At 43.2% G+C, this 22181-nt stretch overlaps 1 protein-coding gene across 2 annotated transcripts; it reads right to left on the reverse strand.

The window, feature by feature from the left end:
- Nucleotides 1–5406: 5406 nt before the first annotated feature.
- On the reverse strand, nt 5407–9233 carry gja4 (gap junction protein alpha 4). Of its 2 annotated transcripts, none has more exons than XM_026157216.2 (2): nt 9093–9233; nt 5407–7406 (listed from the first exon to the last, which is right to left on the reverse strand). In XM_026157216.2, the coding sequence occupies exon 2, from the start codon at nt 7401–7403 to the stop codon at nt 6276–6278; it is 1128 nt and encodes a 375-aa protein (XP_026013001.2). In that variant the 5' UTR covers nt 7404–7406; nt 9093–9233; the 3' UTR covers nt 5407–6275. The 2 variants fall into 2 exon arrangements, with proteins under 2 accessions (XP_026013001.2, XP_026013000.2); XM_026157215.2 differs by having other exon boundaries at nt 5407–7412; nt 9093–9230.
- Between the last annotated feature and the right edge of the window lie 12948 nt (nt 9234–22181).

The raw sequence follows: 22181 nt of genomic DNA on the forward strand, positions 1-22181 counted from the left end.
AGCCTTATAACAGTCGTCTGTGATAAAGCTGCCATTAATAGTGTGCCAGCTGATAATGCAGCAGTAACTGAGGAGGTGTACACATAGGTTTTACTTGCGGGTTTAGATCATGATGGCAGGTTAGTGGCATGCTGTTATCTCTGACATGTATCTGTGTAATGGCTACTGATATTTATGTGTAAACACTCCTCATGAGATATGCATCACTAAACAAACATAAGGCAAAAATGGCCTTTAAAGAGCATTTTTATTTCACATGTATTATGACTGTAAACATGTGACCAGGGGCTTGACCTCCCCTTTGTTGACTTGTTTACTCGGGTCCCTCAGCCATGAAACAGAGGAGCTTTCCTAATGGACGATAACCTTTTCAGTGCGCCAAGATAAGTTCCGCTATGTTGCCCTGCCAGCTAGTTAAATGGGAAAGATTATGGAGTCCAGATTTACATTGGCACCAGAGTGGTAAATACTGCTGTATCAGCAGCCATCTTTGAGCCCTGTACTCCCCTCTTAAGTTTGCCATCAGTGGAATGACCCGCTCCACTCCAGTGACACCGGTTGTGCGTGTTTAGAGTCGCAATTACTTCAAGCTGGTGGAAGTTTCCATTTGAAGCTAATGAAGATAGAGAGGTGGAGGTGAGGCTTGCAACTAAATGCACCAGAGTTAACAGAGAATTGTGTGTGTGTGTATCCTCATGGGAACAATCAGAGGACAGGTCGGCCTGCTAACAATGGCCCGGCTCCTCAGAACTCGATAGTACTGTGGGAACCAAGTGCTTGAGGCTCCTGGGAAAGGAGGAGGTTGTGGGGAGGTGTTCCATTGTTCTTGCTGGAAGATGGGGATAATGGGTGTGGGTGATGCTGGCTGGGCTTTTTTTTTTTTTTAAGGAGGTCCAAACCAACATCCTGAGTGGACAGGCTGGAGACATGCTCCCTCTGCTGCAGGAACAATAGAGCTGTCTGTCTGCTGGAAGGGCACTGCATCCCCCTATTAAACAACCACCACCTAGACACACACACACATTTGTGCAGAGAATACAAATCCAGCAGCACAGGTAGCTGTGTACCTAATGCAGTGTATACACTCGCAAAAGGCTAACCACAAACATACCAAGGGTCTCGTATTTGTGAAATCAGTGGAACATCTTGGCTCCCCTAAACACACTGCTTTCATTTTAGTGCAATGTGTTCAGGGAAATTAATCGCATTTCCCTTCATGGTATTTTTTTTGACATTTTGAGCACAGCAGGACAAACTTATCACACTGATTTATTATCACCTTAAAAACCTGTTATGAAAATCACATTAGGGAACACAAACAAACATTAATGTGCTCCAATTATTTTTGCTCACGCATCTGACAGACAGTAGTCAGTGCCAAGGCTTTTGCTGCGCAGTGTCCACCTTGTATGTATTTGCATTGGAGATTATTTATCTGAATTTCAGGAGCAGAACCACACTTCATGCACTACCTTCTGTTTCTCTTCCATTAACTACTAGAAATGCTGTCAAACCTAAAGGAGGCTCTGCCCCCAGCGAGCGAAATCTCTTTGCTAAACAGAACAATGTGCAGATTTTAATATGACACAATTAGAGAAGGAGTTTTTCTGTCATGATCAGTAGTGTTTATTGTCCCAGACATGATAATCACATTTTGAATGTTTGCATTCAGAATAATGAAAATAAGTAACTGCTCACTTTTTAAAACTGTGGGTATGGTAAAGAAAAACGAAAACAAAACCTCAGTGGAAAACGTGAGGTCAAGGAAAAGTGTGAAGGAGAATGTTTAAGGAAAGAGAAGCGTGATACACAGCAAGCGCACTTACACTGAACTCCTTAATAATGTTGCAGCTGAGGGCAGTGTAGCTCCCCGGGTTGAGGAGGTGACTCATATTTCTATATTCAAAGGACAATTCCCTGCATCCATCACTTATCTGAGACTGGCGCCAGGTAAAAATTAATTCACAAAATTAATTCAAAATGATCTTAAAGGTTGGTTATTCAGTAATGGACATTACTAAAGCAAACTTAATTCAAGTGAACTTTAAACTCATTAACACCGGTTAATATAGCTCATAAGAAGTAATGCTGTTGTAAATTTCAAAACAAAACGTTGTTGATTATTGAAATGGGAATGGAAAACACACTTATAATTAACATTTACACCATCGGAGTCACTTTGTCAGGTTTTTTGATTCTTTTCATGAAAGCAATCAAATCATGGATTCAGGGTTAATCATGGATGGTGCACCGCTCTAAATCATGTGGTGGAGTTTCCCCCTTTCCTTTCATAAAGGAAGTATGTATGCTTAAAGTGGTATTAAAGGAAGCATCCGGAGTGTTACTAATCAATATGACTATTTGACAGCCCCTTGTCTGTTTTGGTGTTCACCACACTGTACACCCGCCATCTACCCACAAACATAGCCCCAGGTTTGATTGATACTAAGGAGATTGTTTTAACAATATATATATATATATATATATATATATATATATATATATATATATATATATATGTTCATCACTACAAACAACCCATGTCACATAAGTTCACTTGGTCTTTTGAGGAAATGAAACATTGATCAGTGCAGATTTAAACACTGATGTGTAGCACAGCACGGCGTACACATATACACAGCTCTCTGTAAGATGTTTGTGAGGTATTGGCTCTCTTAATTGACTCCAGCCACACACACAGCAGGCGCTTTGCCCACTTTCCTCATCACCCTTTTATGGGGCAGCAGTGGCATAAGGTCAGCAAACACAGGGGAGTCCATTTAAAACAATGTAACAATGCCCACAGCGACTCCATTGTCAGGGTGAACAATCTTCAGCAACAAGTCCCCGGGGAGAAACAACACTGGAACGGGAAACAGATACAGGACCACTTCCTGTCGACAGTTTAAATTTAGGAACTGCTCAAAGTGTTTCTGTTGCATATTGTTGAGTAGCACAAATGCCCAAATTAAAGACGTGGTGCATGAACCGTGTGCATTGTTATGGATGCTGAGCGATTCGTGTGTCGGTATTGTTTGCATAGATTTCAAGAGAAACAAAGGGGGTTGGCACATGTAAGCTTTGCCTTTTCCACATTTAGATGAACCCCAGTATTGCTACTAAAATACTGCAGGAAACATTATTTCTAAACACATCCAGTTAAAGAAACATTGCACAGTTTTGGTGACCTCACCTAGCCTGTAGCTGCTGTTTTAAGGCCTGCTGTCTGAAAGCGTTTTGTGAAGTGAGGTAATGCTGGCCTTCTTAAGAGCGTGTTTGTGCATCTGAGTGCCTTGTTTGCCTTGTTCGGGGTCCTTTCCTTATAAACATGCAGGGCTTTCAGCAGTACAGCTGGCAGGAAGTATGACACTGGATCAGGCTGTTTTTGTCTAGCCTGGCACTCATTGCAGGTGAATCCTTTAAAGTCCTTCCAAAGGTTGGTGCTGGGCATGAGAGGTGGGCGGCACAACGGCTGACCTTTTATAATACCTGCTAGAGCTCGGCGGATATCTAAAGACCCTTCAAACTCCTTTATACTCCAAATGCTTCAGCATAGCTCTTTGCCCACGAGTATCCACGTACTGTATGCTCATTCACCAAACTAAAAGACTGTCTTTCTTTGTGTGATTAGCACCAGCACTGTGTGTGGCTTCACCAGCAGACTGAGGAAACGCATCAGCAGAGAATTCAACAATGTCAGGAAACACAGTAAGAATGGCATCTGATCCCAGGAGCTGCCTTTCTAACTACAAGTATAAGCCTCTCTCACTAATACAGCTCTTCCCATCTTATGGACTCCCTTCATGTTAGTTTCAGAGAGCAAGTATATTTAAACAAATGCAAATTCTATCAGATTATCTGGAAAGTGACTGGTTCCTTAGATCATTGGAAATAATCTAGACATGAATAATCTGTAATCAGACTAATAATAAATGTGAGAGTGTTTTATAAATGTTCAATTGCCCCATTAGAGAAACATGCGCTCGGATCACTTTCATTGTCGTCTAGGGAACTGAATTTCTCTGAAAAAAAAAATGGCTAAAGCAAAATAACCTACACTGTCTGTTGTTTTCATCCTCCTAGGTTTACATTTGCCTCGCTGAACAGGAGGTGAGAGTTGAGTCTGCAGATAGAGTAGAGCAGGACGTCGAGTCTCTGCACCTTGATGGGCTATTGAGGAAGACGGACGCAAAAGCTACTTCAGCTATTCGGTGTCTGGCTCCAGCAGGCGAGCGAGGGCTGATACGGGTCGCCCTGCGCAATCTGTTCCTTGGCCTTTTGGCTTTTTTGTGGAAACACAGACACAAACAATTACACGGACACATACACGCGAATGCAGACTGAGATTTAAAAAGAAACAGAATAAAAAAGGGCTTCACGGGAATGCCAGATGCTAGCCAAGTTCTCGTGAGCAGGCTTTAAAGTGGGCAGCTTCAGCAGGCTGTTTGGATTGTTTTCTCAACAGTATCTGCCAATATATCCTTGACATGCTCCTGCAATAAAAACACATTCCACTTTAAGCACACAGAAACAGGCTTCCTATTATTATTATTACACACTATAACATTTCTTTTTTTTTTGACAAACTGCTGTAAACTGAAAGTAAATGTCAGATTCTTCAGCTGCTTGTTGCAGATTTGACCTCTCAAACACACACACGCACACACGCACCTCACTTGAATTTCCCACCGACCACCTTTCCTGCCATAGATAACTGCTTATCATCATATCGACAGTCCAGTAAATTGCTGGAAATGAATGCTGTATTGCTGCAGAGCTACAAATCTAAAAAAGACGTATGAGTACATTCTTTCAGAGGCTGGGCGAGCACCTTTTGTCGAAGGTGCTGAGTTCTGTATTTTATCAATTGCTTTCATCAAAAAGAAAAAGAAAAAAAAAAAGCGTTGGCCATCAGTGCAGTGCACTCCAGGGGAAATTAAATAGAGCCTGAATAAAGTGCGATTCTTCCTCGTATGAACTTTTACTGGCATTTTGAGTGATGGCCTTGTTGCCTGTGCAGCCACAGTTACATATTTGAAAACAGCCATTAAGTCAAAAGTGTTTTCCCTCCATTTTCCCCCCGTTTTCTCCCCTCAGTTGGTTGTGCTCATAATAGCGTGTAAAACCCATCCTCTCCTCCACACCTCTCTCTTTCTATTATTTATTCTATTATCTTCCTCTTGAATGATTAATTTCCTGTAGCGGAGACAGTATTTGGATAGCAGCAAGTGAGCAGTCGCTTAAGAGAGATTTTCCCCCGTAGAAATCTCATCCCTGTGTTTGGGAAAGAAAGGGAATAAAACCATGATGAACACAAAGCAGGCTGAAAGGTTCTGAAAGTATATCTGTGATGCAGTTATTGATTTTTTTTCATATGTTCATTATACTTTAAACTTTATTTCTTCAAAAAAATAATAAATATTATCACTTTGCAATATCTCAAAAATAAACATTAAATACAGTTTTCACAGAACAACTCGTTTCCTTTCTTTGAATTTGTACATTTCTGTACCGCTTTCAGCCCCGGTCGCGGCGCAAGATCAACCTCTAACCGACTAAAGGTTTAGTTTTCATTCATTCAAATGGATGCCTGTCTGTGTGTTGTGCTTTCCTTCTCTCTGTTTTCTTTGTAGATATTATGCTGCGGTTATTGGCGATAATAAGTCCCATAGTTTGGTTTCCCCTTTCCCTCTGCTCCTGCTCTCCAAGCCCGCATCCTCAACTTGAGCGGCAAAATTATATTGTGTGTGTGCATGCATGCGTGCGTGCCTGCATCCACGCAGTCATTATCCTCCCGGGACCTGAGCGTGATCCAGAGACCAGTACATTCCACAGGGTGGACAGAGCCTTTGGGAGAGAACTGGCTTCAAAAAGAAGTTACAGTGCAAATCTCCAGGGAGTATATTTAAATTTAACTCTCCAGTAAACTCTCACACAACACCCTATCCAAAGCCCACTTTCACATTCAGCACTAAAAACCCATTAAATGTAACGTTAAGGCATCTTATGACTTTAATCTTCTCTCACTGTGGAGTCTCATTTTCTTTGCCTTGGGGAGTGCTCTTTAAATTTTTCATTTTGAATAGGTCCATTTATCTGATAAATCTCTGTTTGAGTGTCTGTCAGCCTCTGAGGCATTACGTTCACAGTACAGTAGCTGTTCTTCTGTATCTTACTGTGCACTCCTGATAGTCAAGTGTGCAGGAAAATATTTATAAAAAAAAATCTGAAGCCCAAAAAACACTCCCATAGAAACATCAGTCTGACTGACTACATCATACATAATGCTTTTGTTTTGAGTGTCCCTTATGAGCACCCTTAGTAGTTTTTCCCGTGTGGTGTGCATGTTTCTTATAATGGACTCTAGGGGAATGTGTCTTTCTCATAGCACCCATACAGTTCACATAACTGGGAAGCGCGTCGCTCCCAGCATCTCCAGTTCCCCAGTTCACCTCTATGGGCATGTCCCCGTAGCGCTCACAGGGGTTTGGACAGCGTGGAGCCTCACTCTGCACGGCGAGCTCAATATGGCTCCCTGCTTTATAAGCCTGTGATGCCTCCGTTTGGAGTTCTGGAGTCTTTTGTCGCACCGGTTCCCGCTCGGGCCGAGGTAGGTAGTCCTGTTGCTGGCGTTTTTCCAGGCGGTAGGCGATGGCAAGCTGGAGCAGATGGAGGAGCTCGAGGAGGTTTAGTAACAGGGAGATGGCAGCAATCACCTGAGTATAGATGGTGAAAATAGTCTTTTCTGTGGGTCGAGACACAAAGCAGTCCACCGTGTGGGGACAAGGGTACTTTTTACACTCAAACTTTGGTGCAATGAAGAAGCCATCGTAAAGGAACCAAAGCCCAACAATAAAGCCGACCTCTAAGAGGACTTTCAATAAGATGCTGAATGCGTATGCTCCCAGCAGCCTGCCTTTCAGTTTGGGCACCTCGGGAGACTTCTCTAGCCTTCTGCCTTTCATGCCACTCTTTTCTTTCTCTGTCTCTTCATTTTTTGTGATATTGCCTCTTTCTGTGTGAACTAGCCCATTTTTTCTTCCACCAGCACCTCCTTCTTCAGCTTGCTTCTCATCATCTTTTCTCCTGTCCTTCCCAGCCCTTATAGCCACATATCCAAAGTAAAAGATGGTCGGCGTGGAGACGAAGATGACCTGGAGGACAAAGTAGCGGAAGTGGGATATAGGGAAGGCTTTATCGTAGCAAACAGCAGTGCAGCCAGGCTGGATGGTATTGCAAACAAAGTCTGCTTGCTCGTCATCCCAGGCAGACTCAGCAGCAGTTCCCAGTACCAGCATGCGAAACAGAAAGAGTACGGTAAGCCAGACCCGGCCAATAGCTGTTGAATACTCCTGGCCCTCCTCCAGCAGGTGCTCCAGGAAGGACCAGTCAGCTCTGGACATCCTCTGCTCCTAACATGGAGACAACAGGTCATTAAAGTTACCCACAAAAGGTGCATAAGTTTTGGTAGGATTTTGTAGCATATATAAGTAATAACCTATCACAATCTACACCTTTTTCACCTCAAACTCTAATCTCAAGTGAAAGCTGTTCAGTCAGGTAGCATGGACCCATTAAACTTGTCTACAGGTCTAGTTTTTAATATGGGTCATATGGCCTCGTTTTCTTGACTGCTCAGTCGCTAAACAGGCTGAACCATTGTTACACTTAATCACGTACCTGGCACATTGTTATTACCATTACAAAATTGTAAGTGCTTTTCAAAACTCATAGCCAGAGCATAAACATTTAATCACACCTATAAGCAGCAAATGAGCTAAGTTTCTCCAACCTTTTCAGCATAATGGTGTCTCTATTTGCTGAGGAACGTATATCTGGCTGAAGCCCCCCTATTAGTTCTTCCATGAGCTCACACTCTTGTTAAGGTGGGGCCCCAACTCCTCATCATGGAGACGTGAAAAAGTGAGCCCCCCACTAAAATGAACTAAAACAAAAACATATGCTGCCAAAGTTAGCTTTTAGAATGAATGGGAAGGGGTGTACACTTTGTCTGTTCGCAGCAAACCGGGGTGAACAAGTCCAAATGAAGCAACGTTTACATAATGCAGGCACAAAGAATATATTCTATTCTGGGCTGGATGAATCAGTTCATTTATGCACACTTTAATTATACAGTTTAATTGATTTCATTTTAAAAAATAAAATGTGGTCAGTAATGGAAATGGAAGCCGTGGAAATCGTTAACGAGAAATGACACAGTCGGTGGCTTGTCGGGAAACTCAGCGCGCGCGCGCGCGCACACACACACAACTGAATAAACATCCTGTGTGAGTGAGTTCAGGCTCTGCTGTGACACTTGTCTATTTGTTTATTCTATTAATATTTGTCTGTTATTTTCTCCCCCGTGAGAAGGAAAAACGTCTCAGACAGGGAAACTAAAAACTCTTCTGACAGCACGAAGAGTTTCAATGAACTGTCAGGGATACTGGCCCCAGCTGAACAGGCACAGAAATCGCTAACTTGACTGATCCTCTTTCGGGGGTATTGTCTCGAGGATGGCTGTTATCTCTACAAAACATACCACAGAATATCAGCAGACTAGTTGGAGGTCACTGTCGGAGATGGGAAAAGCATAGCATTGAGTTGATAAAGCAGACCATCCATATTAAGTATCAAAGCAACAACACAAAAGAAAAAAATAATCAACAAGTCAAATTAAGGTGAAGCAGGTCTCCCTTTTAAAGTAGTTTTAAAGCCGCCCGGCTTATTACTGTCCGACTTTATCAACACAGAAGGAAAAGAATAAGAAGCAGACTCGTTGTAAGATCTACCAAAGTTCAAGAACAACTTTAACAAGCCATCAAAAAGAATAAATTCTCCATTGAAAATAGATTTTATTCTAGGACTAGCCTATCATCCATCTCTGAAAAGATGGTTTTAAGGTTTCAGCCCAAGTGTAAATCGCTTTAAAAATATTACTAAGTTAATATTAATTACAAAAAAAAGGAATCCAATAAATAAAAATATGTCAAACAACGTAGAGTATAATTCGGTCACTGACAACTAATCAGAACTGTATAGAGTGTATATGCCCGCCTTTTTTTTTTTTTTTTCACGGAAAACCTTCTCACCTTTCTCTCTCTAGAAGCCGGGTTTGTCTCCTTACAGCCTCACGGGTCCCAGCAAACAGTGCGTCTTTAATGTCACCTCCGCTCTATCCAGTAGTGGACTGCACTGCTGCTCCGGTCGGGTTATGTTTTGCCTTCTTTAAAAAGAATCGATGTAATCGGAAAAAGTGGGGAGAACTTTCCCATGCTTGCTCAAACCGGCCCTCCCTCAGGAACTTGGTCCAGGAAATGGGATGGATGAACTCACAGCGGTTCTGGTTAACTGCGCTCTGGTCTTAGCTTTGTTTAAAGACCGCAGATTTGCATTAATTGCATGGGAATGTCGCCTGCCTTCGGCAATTTAAAGGTTAGAGGTGCAAGAGTTTGGGGGGAAAAGTAATAGTATGGCCTTTGTAGAGAAGGGAGTGACAAAAAATGTTTTAACGCGTTGCTGTGGAGTACAAATGAACATAAATAAACGTATTTTGTAAGTCGATCACTTTGTGCACATTATTGGGGCAGACTGAGTTATAATTGTTTTTCTAGCGTATAAAAACGAATAACCATCAATTAATAAGCATTTTAAATACCAGTGACGTTTATCTGATTTCGCTCCTAAGAGTGCAGGATAAACCATCTATATCTGTCCATATCTGTGCAGCCTTATGAACCTTATATTCTCGCCTACTGTGATTGTTGATAGTAGACTCCTGTAATTTTACATCATGCCACATAATGGCGCCAGTCCCCTTATTTCCAAGAAGCAAATCTCTTCAATAAAGGCCCGTAATTGGCTGTAATGTGAATATTGTTTAACTTACGTAAATCGGTTTTTGACTGAATTCCATCTTTATTTATAACTTCCTGTTTTTTTTTAATTTGTTTGAATCCCTAAGGGCTTGTATTTTGTTATCATCATTCTATAATTTAATTTTTTAAAAGAATTTACTTTGTATTGTGTATAGCTGTGTGTGTACACGTGACTTATTAAGGTACCATCTAATCTAGAATAAGTCGCATTGCTGTACTGCTTTGCTGCACAGCACATGAGGACAAACTCTTGCTGCAAAAGAGTTTGTCTTGTTGTTGTGCTTCTTGGAAGTCTGCAGTCAGACCATGTATGCTTTTACTTCTTTTTTTTCATTCAAGGCCCAGACAATAGGCTAGTTGAGCACAGGTTTGGTTGCAGATGTTTGGCTATAGTCAATGTATATGATATAAATCACATATTCTATCCCTATTTAAGATCGGAATAATACAAAACCTTGAGGTCATAGACTGAATTAAGAAAAAAACCCTTTCTTTTTTTAGACTACGAATACAGACTGCAAAAGAAGATGCTGAATGTTTAATTGAATATGTTAAACCACTTCTGTGAGAATTAAACCCTTCTCAAGTCACCAAGAATTTAAAATAGTGATTCCTTTTAAGTGAAAATTTTACTCACAATTACACAAAAAACAGCCTTGTTAGTCACAACGCTGTACAACACCAGATTGCGTGTCACAACATAGTCTGTCCCAGTTGAGCCACTTATCACCAGTGCACTTATAACTGTCTGATGGCACACTCGGGCCAATTAAAGCTTTTCCTGAAAAATCATCTCCTCTCAACCGCTCAAAATCATCACTGTGCTATTATAAAGTGTCAGTATGTAGATTTTGAGAAGAATTAGGAGGCCGGGTTCATCACACCGGCTGCTGCACAAAGCGGACCAGGATAGAAAGCCCAGTAAATTGACAGTGAATCACTCTGACAGATCATCGTCTTGCTCTTTTCTTTGGTCATTACATCTGCAGATGAATGGCGAGGAGAGAAGTGAGGACACCCGACAGAGAGTAATAGAACTGTTTCCATTCAGGAGATGCACTATGTCTTCCTGTGTTCGGTGTGTTCTTCCCTACCTGTACAGTTATCAATGAAACTAATTGCCTGCCTCAACTTCAATCAATTCCTCACTGCTGGATACATTTTATCATTCGCTATTGTATTTTATGAGTGATCCGGTCCTGAGTGTGCATCGGCTAGCTCAATAATGCAGATATGAATATAGAGTGGGAGAAGTAATTCAAAGAACATCCCATTATGAGTTTTGGTGGGGGACGAGAGAGAAGGATTTTGAGGTTCTCTTTGTTGGCTTGCATCTGGTAAAACTACAAGGCTTAAACGATACAGACAGGTGTATTCCCGCAGGTTAAAATGAAGCAACAATGCCCTCATCCATTCACTTGACAGCTTCAGTCCCCTTAGAAAAAAAAGAAAGTAGTGACAGCAAACAAATCATGGCTATGTTTGTGTGCTTTTCTTCTTTAACATTAATAAATAAAGGACGGGGTGCTAAATCACCCTCACCTTGCTTTGCTAAATGATTAACTGCAAACACTGCCTGCAGTAAAACAAGCCACAACACCTCATATCCGATTGCTCTTTACCTTCTGACACAGTTCGCTGAGGTAAAAAACTATTTTTTACAAAAACTAAAGACATGCTGATCTTTCCAGCGTTTTCATCTACACTGAAAAAGTCCTAACAGTTATGTTGTGACATTACTGTGCAGATAATCCTTTTCTCTAATGGATATGAGACTTTGGTGGTCCCCGACTGTTTCTGCAATCAGCGGCAGGTCAGAATTTTCACTTATCCAGTAAAATATCTCGAAAGCAACCCTGAAACTTGCTGACATGCCAATTTTTAAGTTCACAGATAAAATATATCTGACATTTTGTCTGGTTCCATCATTATGTCAGAATTTCCATTTCTCCAATATACCCACCCCCACCCAACCCCGACTCCCGATATGTGTGGTAAGAGCAATACTATGAGTTCTGGACTGCAGTTTCTCGATTGGTTGCTTGAGGCTGGTGAGTGAATGAATTGATCTCTACGAGTAATGAGATGCATTTAACAGATTTGTAGCCTGGTGCAAAAACCTCTGTGCATAGTTTCTCCCTTTTGAAATAACTTTGTAATTTTGGATTCTTTGGGTTTTGTTAAGGTTTGACAAGGCTTTTGATACAGGCAGGGGTAACTGACAACCATCTGGTGAATCTCACAGTGTTTGCTCTGCAGGTGCCTTTTAAATAAATTACATGACAAACAGCATGACCTGCTGTGTGGTATGGCCTGTCTAAGCTTTTGCTCTGGTATTTGTGAATGAAATTCTAATATTTTATTGGTCTGCCTTTTGCACCAGTAAGCAGGTAGCTGTATCTATGCATTGCACCCATAAGGCTTATGGGCCAGTTTGCTGACCACCCGCTTGTCTAAATTTGGTCACATCTGGCTCCACAACTCAAGGCTATAGGAGTATAAGGCCATGTCCATCATCTATATACAGTTTATAGTTAGTCCTAACTAGCATATGAAAAACTGCTAAAAACTCTAAACTAACACAATGAGCATTTTACTTTATGTTATTGTAGCTGTGATGTTTTTTTGATGCCAGTATTATCTCATTACGTTCTCACGAAGATGCTAGGACAGCTGCTGAAAGCTTATTCTTGTTCATTATGTTGTTTTATCAGCACTATTTTTGCTCATGTGCCCACCTGCTTTCATCTTTTTTCAACACTGATTAATACATTTATGTGGGCCTTCATTTGCGGTGATTTACACTCTTGGATTTCTTGTTTTTGTTTTAACACTTTAAAGCCTGAACTGTGAAAAAATTGCTAAAATAATTCTCTTTTAAAAAAACTGGAGTGTTTATTGAACCATCTTACAATTAAAAAAAGAAATTAACTAACAATTTGTGCAATTTTTGCTACATTTGGCATTTTTGTGCAATTTTAATGTTTATTGTATACAAAGCAAACACTCAGAGATTGCACCTTCCCCTTGAAGGGCAAGGGCAATTCAAAAGATATTGATATTTTATGGTGTTTTTATTAAATAATAATAATAATAATGGATTGCATTTATATAGCGCTTTTCAAGACCCTCAAAGTGCTTTACGATTCCACAATTCATTCACTCTCACATTCACACACTGGTGGAGGCAAGCTACAGTTGTAGCCACAGCTGCCCTGGGGCAGACTGACAGAAGCGAGGCTGCCATATCGATCCATCGGCCCCTCTGGCCATCACCAGTAGGCGGTAGGTGAAGTGTCTTGCTCAAGGACACAACGACCGAGACTGTCCAAGCCAGGGCTCGAACCGGCAACCTTGCGATCACAAGATGAACTGACAACTCTTGAGCCACGATTGCCTCTAAAATGTGCTGATGTCAGCATTGTTAATGTGGAAATCTGGTGTAGTATAATCATTTTTATTTGTAACTTTGATGCCATATAATTTTGTACAAACAAAGAAAGTGCTTATGTCCCCCACTGACTAATACATTGCTTTAAAGTTAGGAAATACACCAATAGAAATTAAAGCTTTTTCCTGATTCATGTGACCTTGACCTTTGCCCTATGACCTTGAAGTATTACCTACTGAAATGGTGTATTTTATTATCTTTAAACATAGCTCTCTACATGACCTTTCATATGATATATTGTTTGATACAGTTTCTCAAAAATTTTCTTCATGGTCAGTTTTGACCTTAGGCACTAACAGGGAAGTTGATGGTGCCAGCACTTAGCCTGCTCATGACTGCCAAGGCATGCTATAAAGTTGTGATGTTTGAAGATGATCTATAGAAAATTGTGGGTAATATTCGTTTTTAACTGATTTTCACATGTGCATGAGCTTGACCCAATTAGTCACCAAAATGAAATTAGCTCAAGCTGTTACTGATATCTGTTATCACACAAAACTTTAACATGATATCTTGAAACCTGAGGATGCTAGGCTGCTAACAAACAGACAGACACACACACAAATGGAACATACTCCCTCCCTTCATATAAGGGGACATATAAGGGGGTTAGGGTTAAAAATAACACTGATGATGTATAGGTCCCCGAAACTCACGTATCAAATATGACATGTATGATGTTACAATGTTATGATCGAAAACGGATGCAGCTGCATTTCCCTAACATCACTGTGTCACAGCCGTCACACTCAGAGAGAAATGCAAAGACCTTTTGCCATGTTTTATTGTGCAAAAATTAAGTTTCAAGTCTTAATGTGAAAATCTTATTTCTTCCACTGGATGTGTTTTTCCAGGGGATAGCACAAGATTGACTCTATCAGTTGTGTTAACAGTAAATTTCCCGCACAGCAGGCACTGTGTGTCTATCACTGCTGTCTGGTTAGTAAAGATGTCAACACTACATCAGCTATGGATTCTGGGTTGCACAGCTTTGCGTATTTTTTTGATGAAATATGCATGACACAGGCAGAGCTGTAGTTCTTCTGAAGCGATAAAGATATACATAGATACACCGGCTGCGGGGAGAAGGGTTGTGACAGGGATTTCAACAGTGATAGCTGAAACTAAATACAGCTATATCCTGTATCTGGTTCTTTACGATTTATATTGTTCGATTATATCTTAAGAATTCAGAGTTCTCCTCTTTACTCTTACTCCCTCGTATGTCTCCCATGTGTCCCTGATGAAGTCAGGCCGCCTACCCATAGTGGTGTCTAGATCTCAGTGTGGTCCTCTTACAGTACACTGTGTCACCCAGTCTTGTTACACCTATGGACAGACACTATTGATTGGAGCCAGCTTGGAGCATTGCCATGAAAGTGCACATTGGCAGCTGCTGACATCTTTATTAGAAAAGCCGGACAAGGAGGATCAGCAAGTTTCCCCTTATCAAAAGCCCGAAGGGCATGAACCAGCTACAGCGCACATCACATTTGTTTGGGGATCAATTGACTGGCCGGACTTTTGTAGGGGATCAATTAGTTCTGTCCACTGGGCATAATACACTCTGGCGAAAAAAAAATCAAAGTCAAAGTTAAAGACATGACTGGGGGATAGGACAGGGAGAAAGAATGAAAGAAAGAGAGGGAGAGAAAGAAAACCAAAGGGGAGAAGAGACGGTGAGAAGGGGGGAAGAAAGAAAAAAACAAACAAACAAACAAAAACAAATCACCTGGGTCACCTGTATGGAAAAAAACAGAAGAGAAAGCAAACAACAAAGAGCAACATAATAAAAAAAACAGCACCATCACAATAAACTAGCTAGCAGTAGATATCAGTAGATACTAAATAATAAACGATATTGTGCAGCACGCAAGATAGACAGCGCACAATGTGCTTTGAGGCAGCAGCCAAGAAAGGTGTAGTCCGCGTCTGTGAATACCCGTGTGTACACCTGTGTGCATACCTGTGTGGATCAGCATGCTTGCATTCCAAAGGTTTCTCCATGTAACGATCTGCTAGGGAGTGTGGGGAGCCACAGCCCCGTCCTCCAGGGTATGAAGCAGGTATGGAGGAGATCAAAACTCCAGACATCCAGAGACAAGCCCTCTTACGAGTGATTATCTGATGCTTGGCATGAATTCAAAATGTCATGGTCCGTGGTCCTGTGTCTGTGGAATGCGTGATGCTCGGGTAGCCACACCCCCGGGCTGGGCCATCACCAGCACACCTGCTCTCCATCACGGTGATTACACGGAGATCCACTTAATCCGGCGCTGACGGATGCTCCACGCCAGTCCGTTAGTCATCCCCACAGTGGTAACCAGACTTCCACGAAAAGTGTGCATTCTCTTCTGCTTGGAACTTTGTTTAACCTGCCTACTTCTGTCCAGGTTTCTACTCGGCGTCTGCTACCTGCCTGTCCTCCGGCTCAACTGGATCTCGCGGTGCTCACCTGGCCCACGCGCCATTCCCACGGACTTCCTGCCCCCACGGACTGCCACACTTCCCTCCCGAGCACCCACGGTCCTGTTCTATCGTAAGCCCCTACTCTAACTCAGTCCTGATATGTTTTCCCCGCTTCCTGGCTCCCTAGTAATCATCTCCCCTTTCTATTGCAGCCCCCCGCCGTCTCGATCCCGGCTTCCTCGTGTCATTGTTTCTGTTTTGCTCTCTAATTTCCCCGGGTCGCCTTTCGTTGTTTCAATAAAGTGTCTTTCTGTTAGCTCGGAGTCTGCGCCTGGATCCTTTCGTGCCCGCGCACCACGGCCCATGACACAAAAACTGTTCTCACTGACTTAAATGTTCACTATAGTAGTTTTACACATGCACTGCAGACCTGAACTTTTCTAGTTAGTATCTGATGGATGCATGTAAAACTGTAAGTATCTGACTAGGTCTAAATGGACATTAAACAGTATTTATATTGCCAGCTTGTCTCGCAGATGTCCACATCGACACAGCTTCAGCTGGTCAGCATCCTCACCTATACCAAATATTACCAAGTATTACCAGCAGTAGAACTAACTCCTGCCCACTACATTATGTCTTAAAAGACTACAGCTGACTGTGTCCCGACCTGACTGAGGGAAAACAGTTTATGTAACTTGTACGCTGGGGTCTCTCAGTAAAATTATAATATAAGACTGAAGCTGCATTAACACTGTAAGCAATTCTCTCATCGCATGTTGCCTTAAAACCGGTGGTTGGTCATTTGCGAGATTATATGCTCCGGTTACTTAGGTAACGCTCTAATGTATTTTCTGTCAGGTCATATTGTCAATCAACTGTATCCTGCACTCTTATTGGTACTCCCTTCAATCGCTTGCGTCAAAGCTGACAGAAGGGATTGTTTTCACCCATTTTACTTGAAGTCCCCAAATGTCATTGACTTTGTGTGGTCTCTGGTCTCCACATCAAAGGAAAATTCATCCATACTGGGCACACCTTAAGTCTGGTAGTTCATCATTATTGCAGATAAAATATATACAATATGGCTCAACCAGTAATTGCGCTTTTAGATGAGGTACTGTACTCAAGTTTTATTCATATTGTTTCCTCATAACTTTAGCTAATGTTAGATTAGCTGTTAACTTACCAGTAGTTAGTTTATTTAGACTATCTACATAACAGCTGTAGCTAATGTTAGGTGTCAAATTCAGTAGTAGATGAGTACCATTATTCATCATTAAAACAACCATACATTCTTCTTCTTTTTCTTATATAGTTCAGGATTGGAGTCATCGGGCAACAGGCTGGGTAACAGAGGGCAGGGCTAACACAGACAGACAACCATTCACAGACTTTCACACCTTTGGACAATTTAGAATCACCAATAGACCTAACCTCACTAACTGCATGTCTTAACTCCGCCAAGGACCGTCCTAAGCCCGACTGCAAAAGGAGGAAGGTGGTCACCCTGCCGAAGTGACCAGAACCGGGAGACCGGGGAAAACAGGTACGAATCCGATGGACAGCTCTGAATTAAATTCTTCGTTTAATGCTACCGCATCCGGGGCAGCCGATGCACCAGTATTGGGGAACCAGGATGCTGGTGAGAAATGGGCTACTGGCCGAAGAAACCGAAAGATCATCACACTGAAAGTGGAAATACAAATCGCCGTGTGGAATGTTCGAACTGGTCACCACATCGGCCAAAAAGAAATAATTGCCAAGGAACTCCTGAGCTGCAAAATCGACATTCCAGCTTTATCCGCACGCAAAGCTACTGGTCCGGACGGGATTCCCGGCCGCGTCCTCAAGTCATGCGCGGCTCAGCTGGCTGGAGTGTTCACGCACATCTTCAACCTTTCCCTTTCTCTGTCTGTAGTCCCAGCCTGCTTCAAAATGGCCAACATCGTCCCTGTACCCAAATCCTCCACCATCTCCTCATTGAACGACTGGCGACCTGTAGCCCTGACCCCCATCGTAAGCAAATGCTTCGAGAAGCTGGTCAGGGACTTCATCTACTCTGCACTACCCGACTCACTGGACCCTCTACAGTTCACATACCGCCACAGCAGGTCCACTGATGATGCCATAGCCCTGACACTACACACTGCCCTGTCACACCTGGAGAAGAGAGATACGTATGTGAGGATGCTGTTTGTAGATTACAGCTCAGCATTCAATACCATCGTTCCCTCGAAGCTGGACAGGAAACTGCAGGATCTAGGACTGAGCAGCTCCCTCTGCAGCTGGATCCTTAGCTTCCTGTCTGACAGACGCCAAGTGGTCAGACTGGGCAGCATCACCTCATCCCCCATCACACTGAACACTGGTGCTCCACAGGGGTGTGTACTGAGCCCTCTCCTGTACTCACTCTACACCTACGACTGCACAGCCACTAACAACTCCAACATCATTGTGAAGTTTGCGGACGACACTACAGTGGTGGGTCTTATCACCAACGGTGATGAGACAGCTTACAGGGAGGAGGTCAGCGCCCTGACCCACTGGTGTCAAGACAACCATCTCACCCTCAACGTCGCAAAGACAAAGGAGTTGATAGTGGACTTCCGGAGGTGCAGAGAAGTACACACCCCCATCACCATCAACGGTGCTGCTGTGGAGAGAGTGAGCAGCTTCCGGTTCCTTGGTGTACATCTGGCTGAGGATCTTACGTGGTCAGTACACACAAACAAAACAGTGAAGAAGGCGCAGCAGCGCCTCTTCTTTCTCAGGAGACTGAAAAGATTCGGCATGAGCCCCCGCATCCTCAGGACCTTCTATCACTGTGCCATTGAGAGCATCCTCACTGGATGCATCACCACCTGGTATGGCAACAGCACCACCTACAACTGCAAAGCTCTCCAGCGAGTAGTTCGGTGCTCTGAACGGATAATTGGAGGTGAGCTTCCCTCCCTCCAAGACATCTACAGGAAGCGGTGCCTGAGGAAAGCGGGGAGGATCATCAAGGACTCCAGTCACCCCAGCCATAAACTGTTCAGACTGCTTCCCTCAGGAAGGAGGTTCTGCAGCATCCGGTCCCGTACCAGCAGACTGAGAGACAGCTTTTTCCATCAGGCCATCAGACTGCTGAACACTTCATAGACACCTCAGCTTCACTACTGGAACTTTAACATTATGCACTCCATACTGTACAGTAATGCCACTGTTTTGCACATGTCTCACTCTGTATATTTTATTTTATATATTTTATTTATTGTTTACTCTATTTAATTTGTAAAATATGTGTACACACACACACACACACACACACACACACACACACACACACACACACACACGTAGAAAAATATTTAGTATACACATCCAGAAATGCATATACTATTATATATTGTACATATATTTATTAGTTTCAGATGTAGCCATTCTTGTATTTTGCTTGTTTACATTATTGTATTTTGCACAACTCTGTTGCTTGTGAAGCTCGCACACAACAATTTCACTCACATGTGCTGTACCAATGTACCTGCACATGTGATGTGACAATAAAAGTGATTTGATTTGATTTGATTTGATTTGATCCGAACTATGACTCACAGCATCGGGAAAGATGGTCGTCGAACCACCGCTCACCGACAACCAGATGGCACTCTACTATTGGGGTGGAGAAAAACGAAAGGCAGGAGTCGGCTTCATAGTTGCCCGTCGTGCAACCAAGAGTGTCGTTGCATTCCAGCCGATCTCCGATTGCCTTGCAGTGCTCACCATCAGCGGTACCATCAAAACACACCTCGACACCATCTACGCACCAACTGAGACAAGTCCAGACCCAGCCAAGGATGATTTCTATAACCAACTACAACACATGTTGGATTCAGTCTCGCAGACCGAATTGATCATACTGGCTGGAGACTTCAACGCCCACACAGGCACCGATCGGACTGGGTGGGAAAGCACGATGAGCCGTTTTGGACATGGTGTAATGAATAACAATGGTTTGCGCCTTTTGTCCTTCACCAACACCTACAACTTCATCATCGGAAACACCCAATTTCAACATCCAAAGAAACATCAACTCACATGACGAAATCCAATGGGCGACGACTCGCCGATGTTGGACTACATCCTGATCAACTCCCGTTTCTGATCATCACTTAAGGATGTTTGTTCGATGTGCAGCCCAGATTGTGGATCAGACCACTATCTTGTGCGTGCAGTGATAAAACTTCAACTACAAAGAGCCAAACGCAAATAGCGCCCATCTGCAAAGCTCGACTGGAAATGCCTGTTAGATCCCACTCGCAAGGCGGAATTTCAAAAAGCATTATCCAACCGTTTTGCAACACTGGTGCCATCTCAAGGCGTCAACGTTGAAGAGCAACAAGTTTCGGACGCCATCATGGAAAGCGCCAAAGAACTGTGCCCTCCCATACGCCGCCAAACACAGCCATGGATATCCGATGAATGCCTCGATATGATAGATGAACAAAAATGTGTGAAGCTGGTCGACTTTGAGCGATATTGTTAGCTCAGCAATGACGTCCGATGCAGAATGAAGGAAGAACGTGAGGCTTACTGGAACCAAGTAGCGGCTGACTTGGAAGATGCAGCCTCAAAGCACGAATACCACACAATTTATCGAACGCTCCGACACCTGAGTGGAAAAACCAAATCAACAAACGACAACATCCGAAAGGCCAATGGCACCTTCGTACGATCATTGACTGAGCAGCTACAGCGTCGGAAGTAGTTCTTCGAGACACTGTACAATCACGCCCCGCCACAAGGACCACCAGCAGAACCGCCACCCATCGAGGCACCAGAGACCCCGATGTCCGATGATGAACTGACCCTGGCAGAGGTGAAGATGGCCATCCAGACTTTGAAGACTGGTAAAGCACCTGGTGTGGATGCAATCACTGCAGAATCAATTAAGGCTGGCGGTGATGTTCTTCTCCAATGAGTGCACCTTCTTCTGCAAAATATCTGGCGCACGGGGACGATTCCGAGACAACGGAAGAAAGCCATCATTATCCCAATCTTCAAAAAAGGTGACAACCGAGAATGCCAAAACTATTGTGGCATCGGTCTGCTCTCGATCGTTGGAAAAGTCTTCATGAAAGTAATACAATCACGCCTGCAGAAACATCATGAACAAATGAGCCGTGAGGAGCAAGCTGGCTTCAGATCTCACCGTGGATGCTGTGACCAGATATTCAGCATTCTCCAGGTGATGGAGGAGCAAATTCTATGTGGGAAATGGATGGTCATCATCTTTATTGACTTTCAATCCACATTGGACTGCATCGATTGGCCAGCACTTTGGATAGCGCTGGAGACCGAGCACATCCCACCAAAAGTCATTAAACTCCTGCAGGAAAATTTCAACGGATCATGCAGCCAAATACGCATCCGTAATGAGCTGTCGACTAAATTCACTAAATTCACCATCTGGAGTCTGCCAGGGAGACATCGCCTCACTGCTGCTCTTCAACATCGTAGTCAACACCATCATGAGGAAAGTCTTCAGGGGCAGACGCGGAGTCCAGTTTGATGAAAATGCCACCGTGACAGATCTTATGTTTGCAAATGACAGCAGTGTGTTGGCCGAGGATGACGCCTAAGCCACGGACGTTCAATATAAGATCGCAGGTGCTGCCGGGTCATATGGCTTGAAGATAAACACTGACAAGACGAAGGTGTTGACAACAGATGGGTTGCCTGCCAACGTCTACCTCAACGGTATCCAAATAGAGCAAGTCCAGCAGTTCAAATACCTGGGCTCACTGATCGAGCAAAGGAAGGTCGCGTCCACGGCAGAGAGCCACAGTAGAATAGGTCAAGCAACTGCAGCATTCACTTCTCTAAAGTGGTGCTTGTGGAAGTGAACCAATATTTCCATCTTGACCAAAATCCGCCTTTTCCGGACGCTGATCCTCCCGATACTACTCTATGGATCCGAAACGTGGACAGTGCTCAAAGTGGACCTCAACAAACTCGGAGTTTTCCAGATGCACTGCCTTTGACAGATATTACAAGTATCACTTCGAGACTGCCTTCGAAACGAGGACATCCGACGGAGATGCGACAACCAACTGCCAATCGATGGGCAAATTAAAAAACGCAGATACGCAGATTGCGATGGTTTGGTCATGTGTGTCGAATGGATGTGAGCAGACTACCACATCAACTCCTCTGGCGTAAACAACCCACCCAGTTGATAATCCACTGAACGGCACAGAAGAAAACATGGCTAAAACAGGTCAAAGATGACATCAAGGGCAGAATAAATCTCGACGAGGCCAGGACAATCGGCAACGATCGCCATGCATGGCAACGAGTTGTGAAGGAAATTCGACAACCATTGGCACCCACAGCAGTCGATCCAGACCCAACGCCAGCTAGGGAGAGAGAAGAGCTGCATGTCTTTGGACTGTGGGAGG

This window comes from Astatotilapia calliptera, chromosome 22, assembly GCF_964374335.1.
Source record: "Astatotilapia calliptera chromosome 22, fAstCal68.1, whole genome shotgun sequence".
Taxonomy (NCBI): domain Eukaryota; kingdom Metazoa; phylum Chordata; class Actinopteri; order Cichliformes; family Cichlidae; genus Astatotilapia; species Astatotilapia calliptera.

Coding starts and splice junctions, on each gene's coding strand:
- gja4 (XM_026157216.2), bottom strand. CDS start 7,403: ATGTCCAGAGCTGACTGGTCCTTCCTGGAGCACCTGCTGGAGGAGGGC.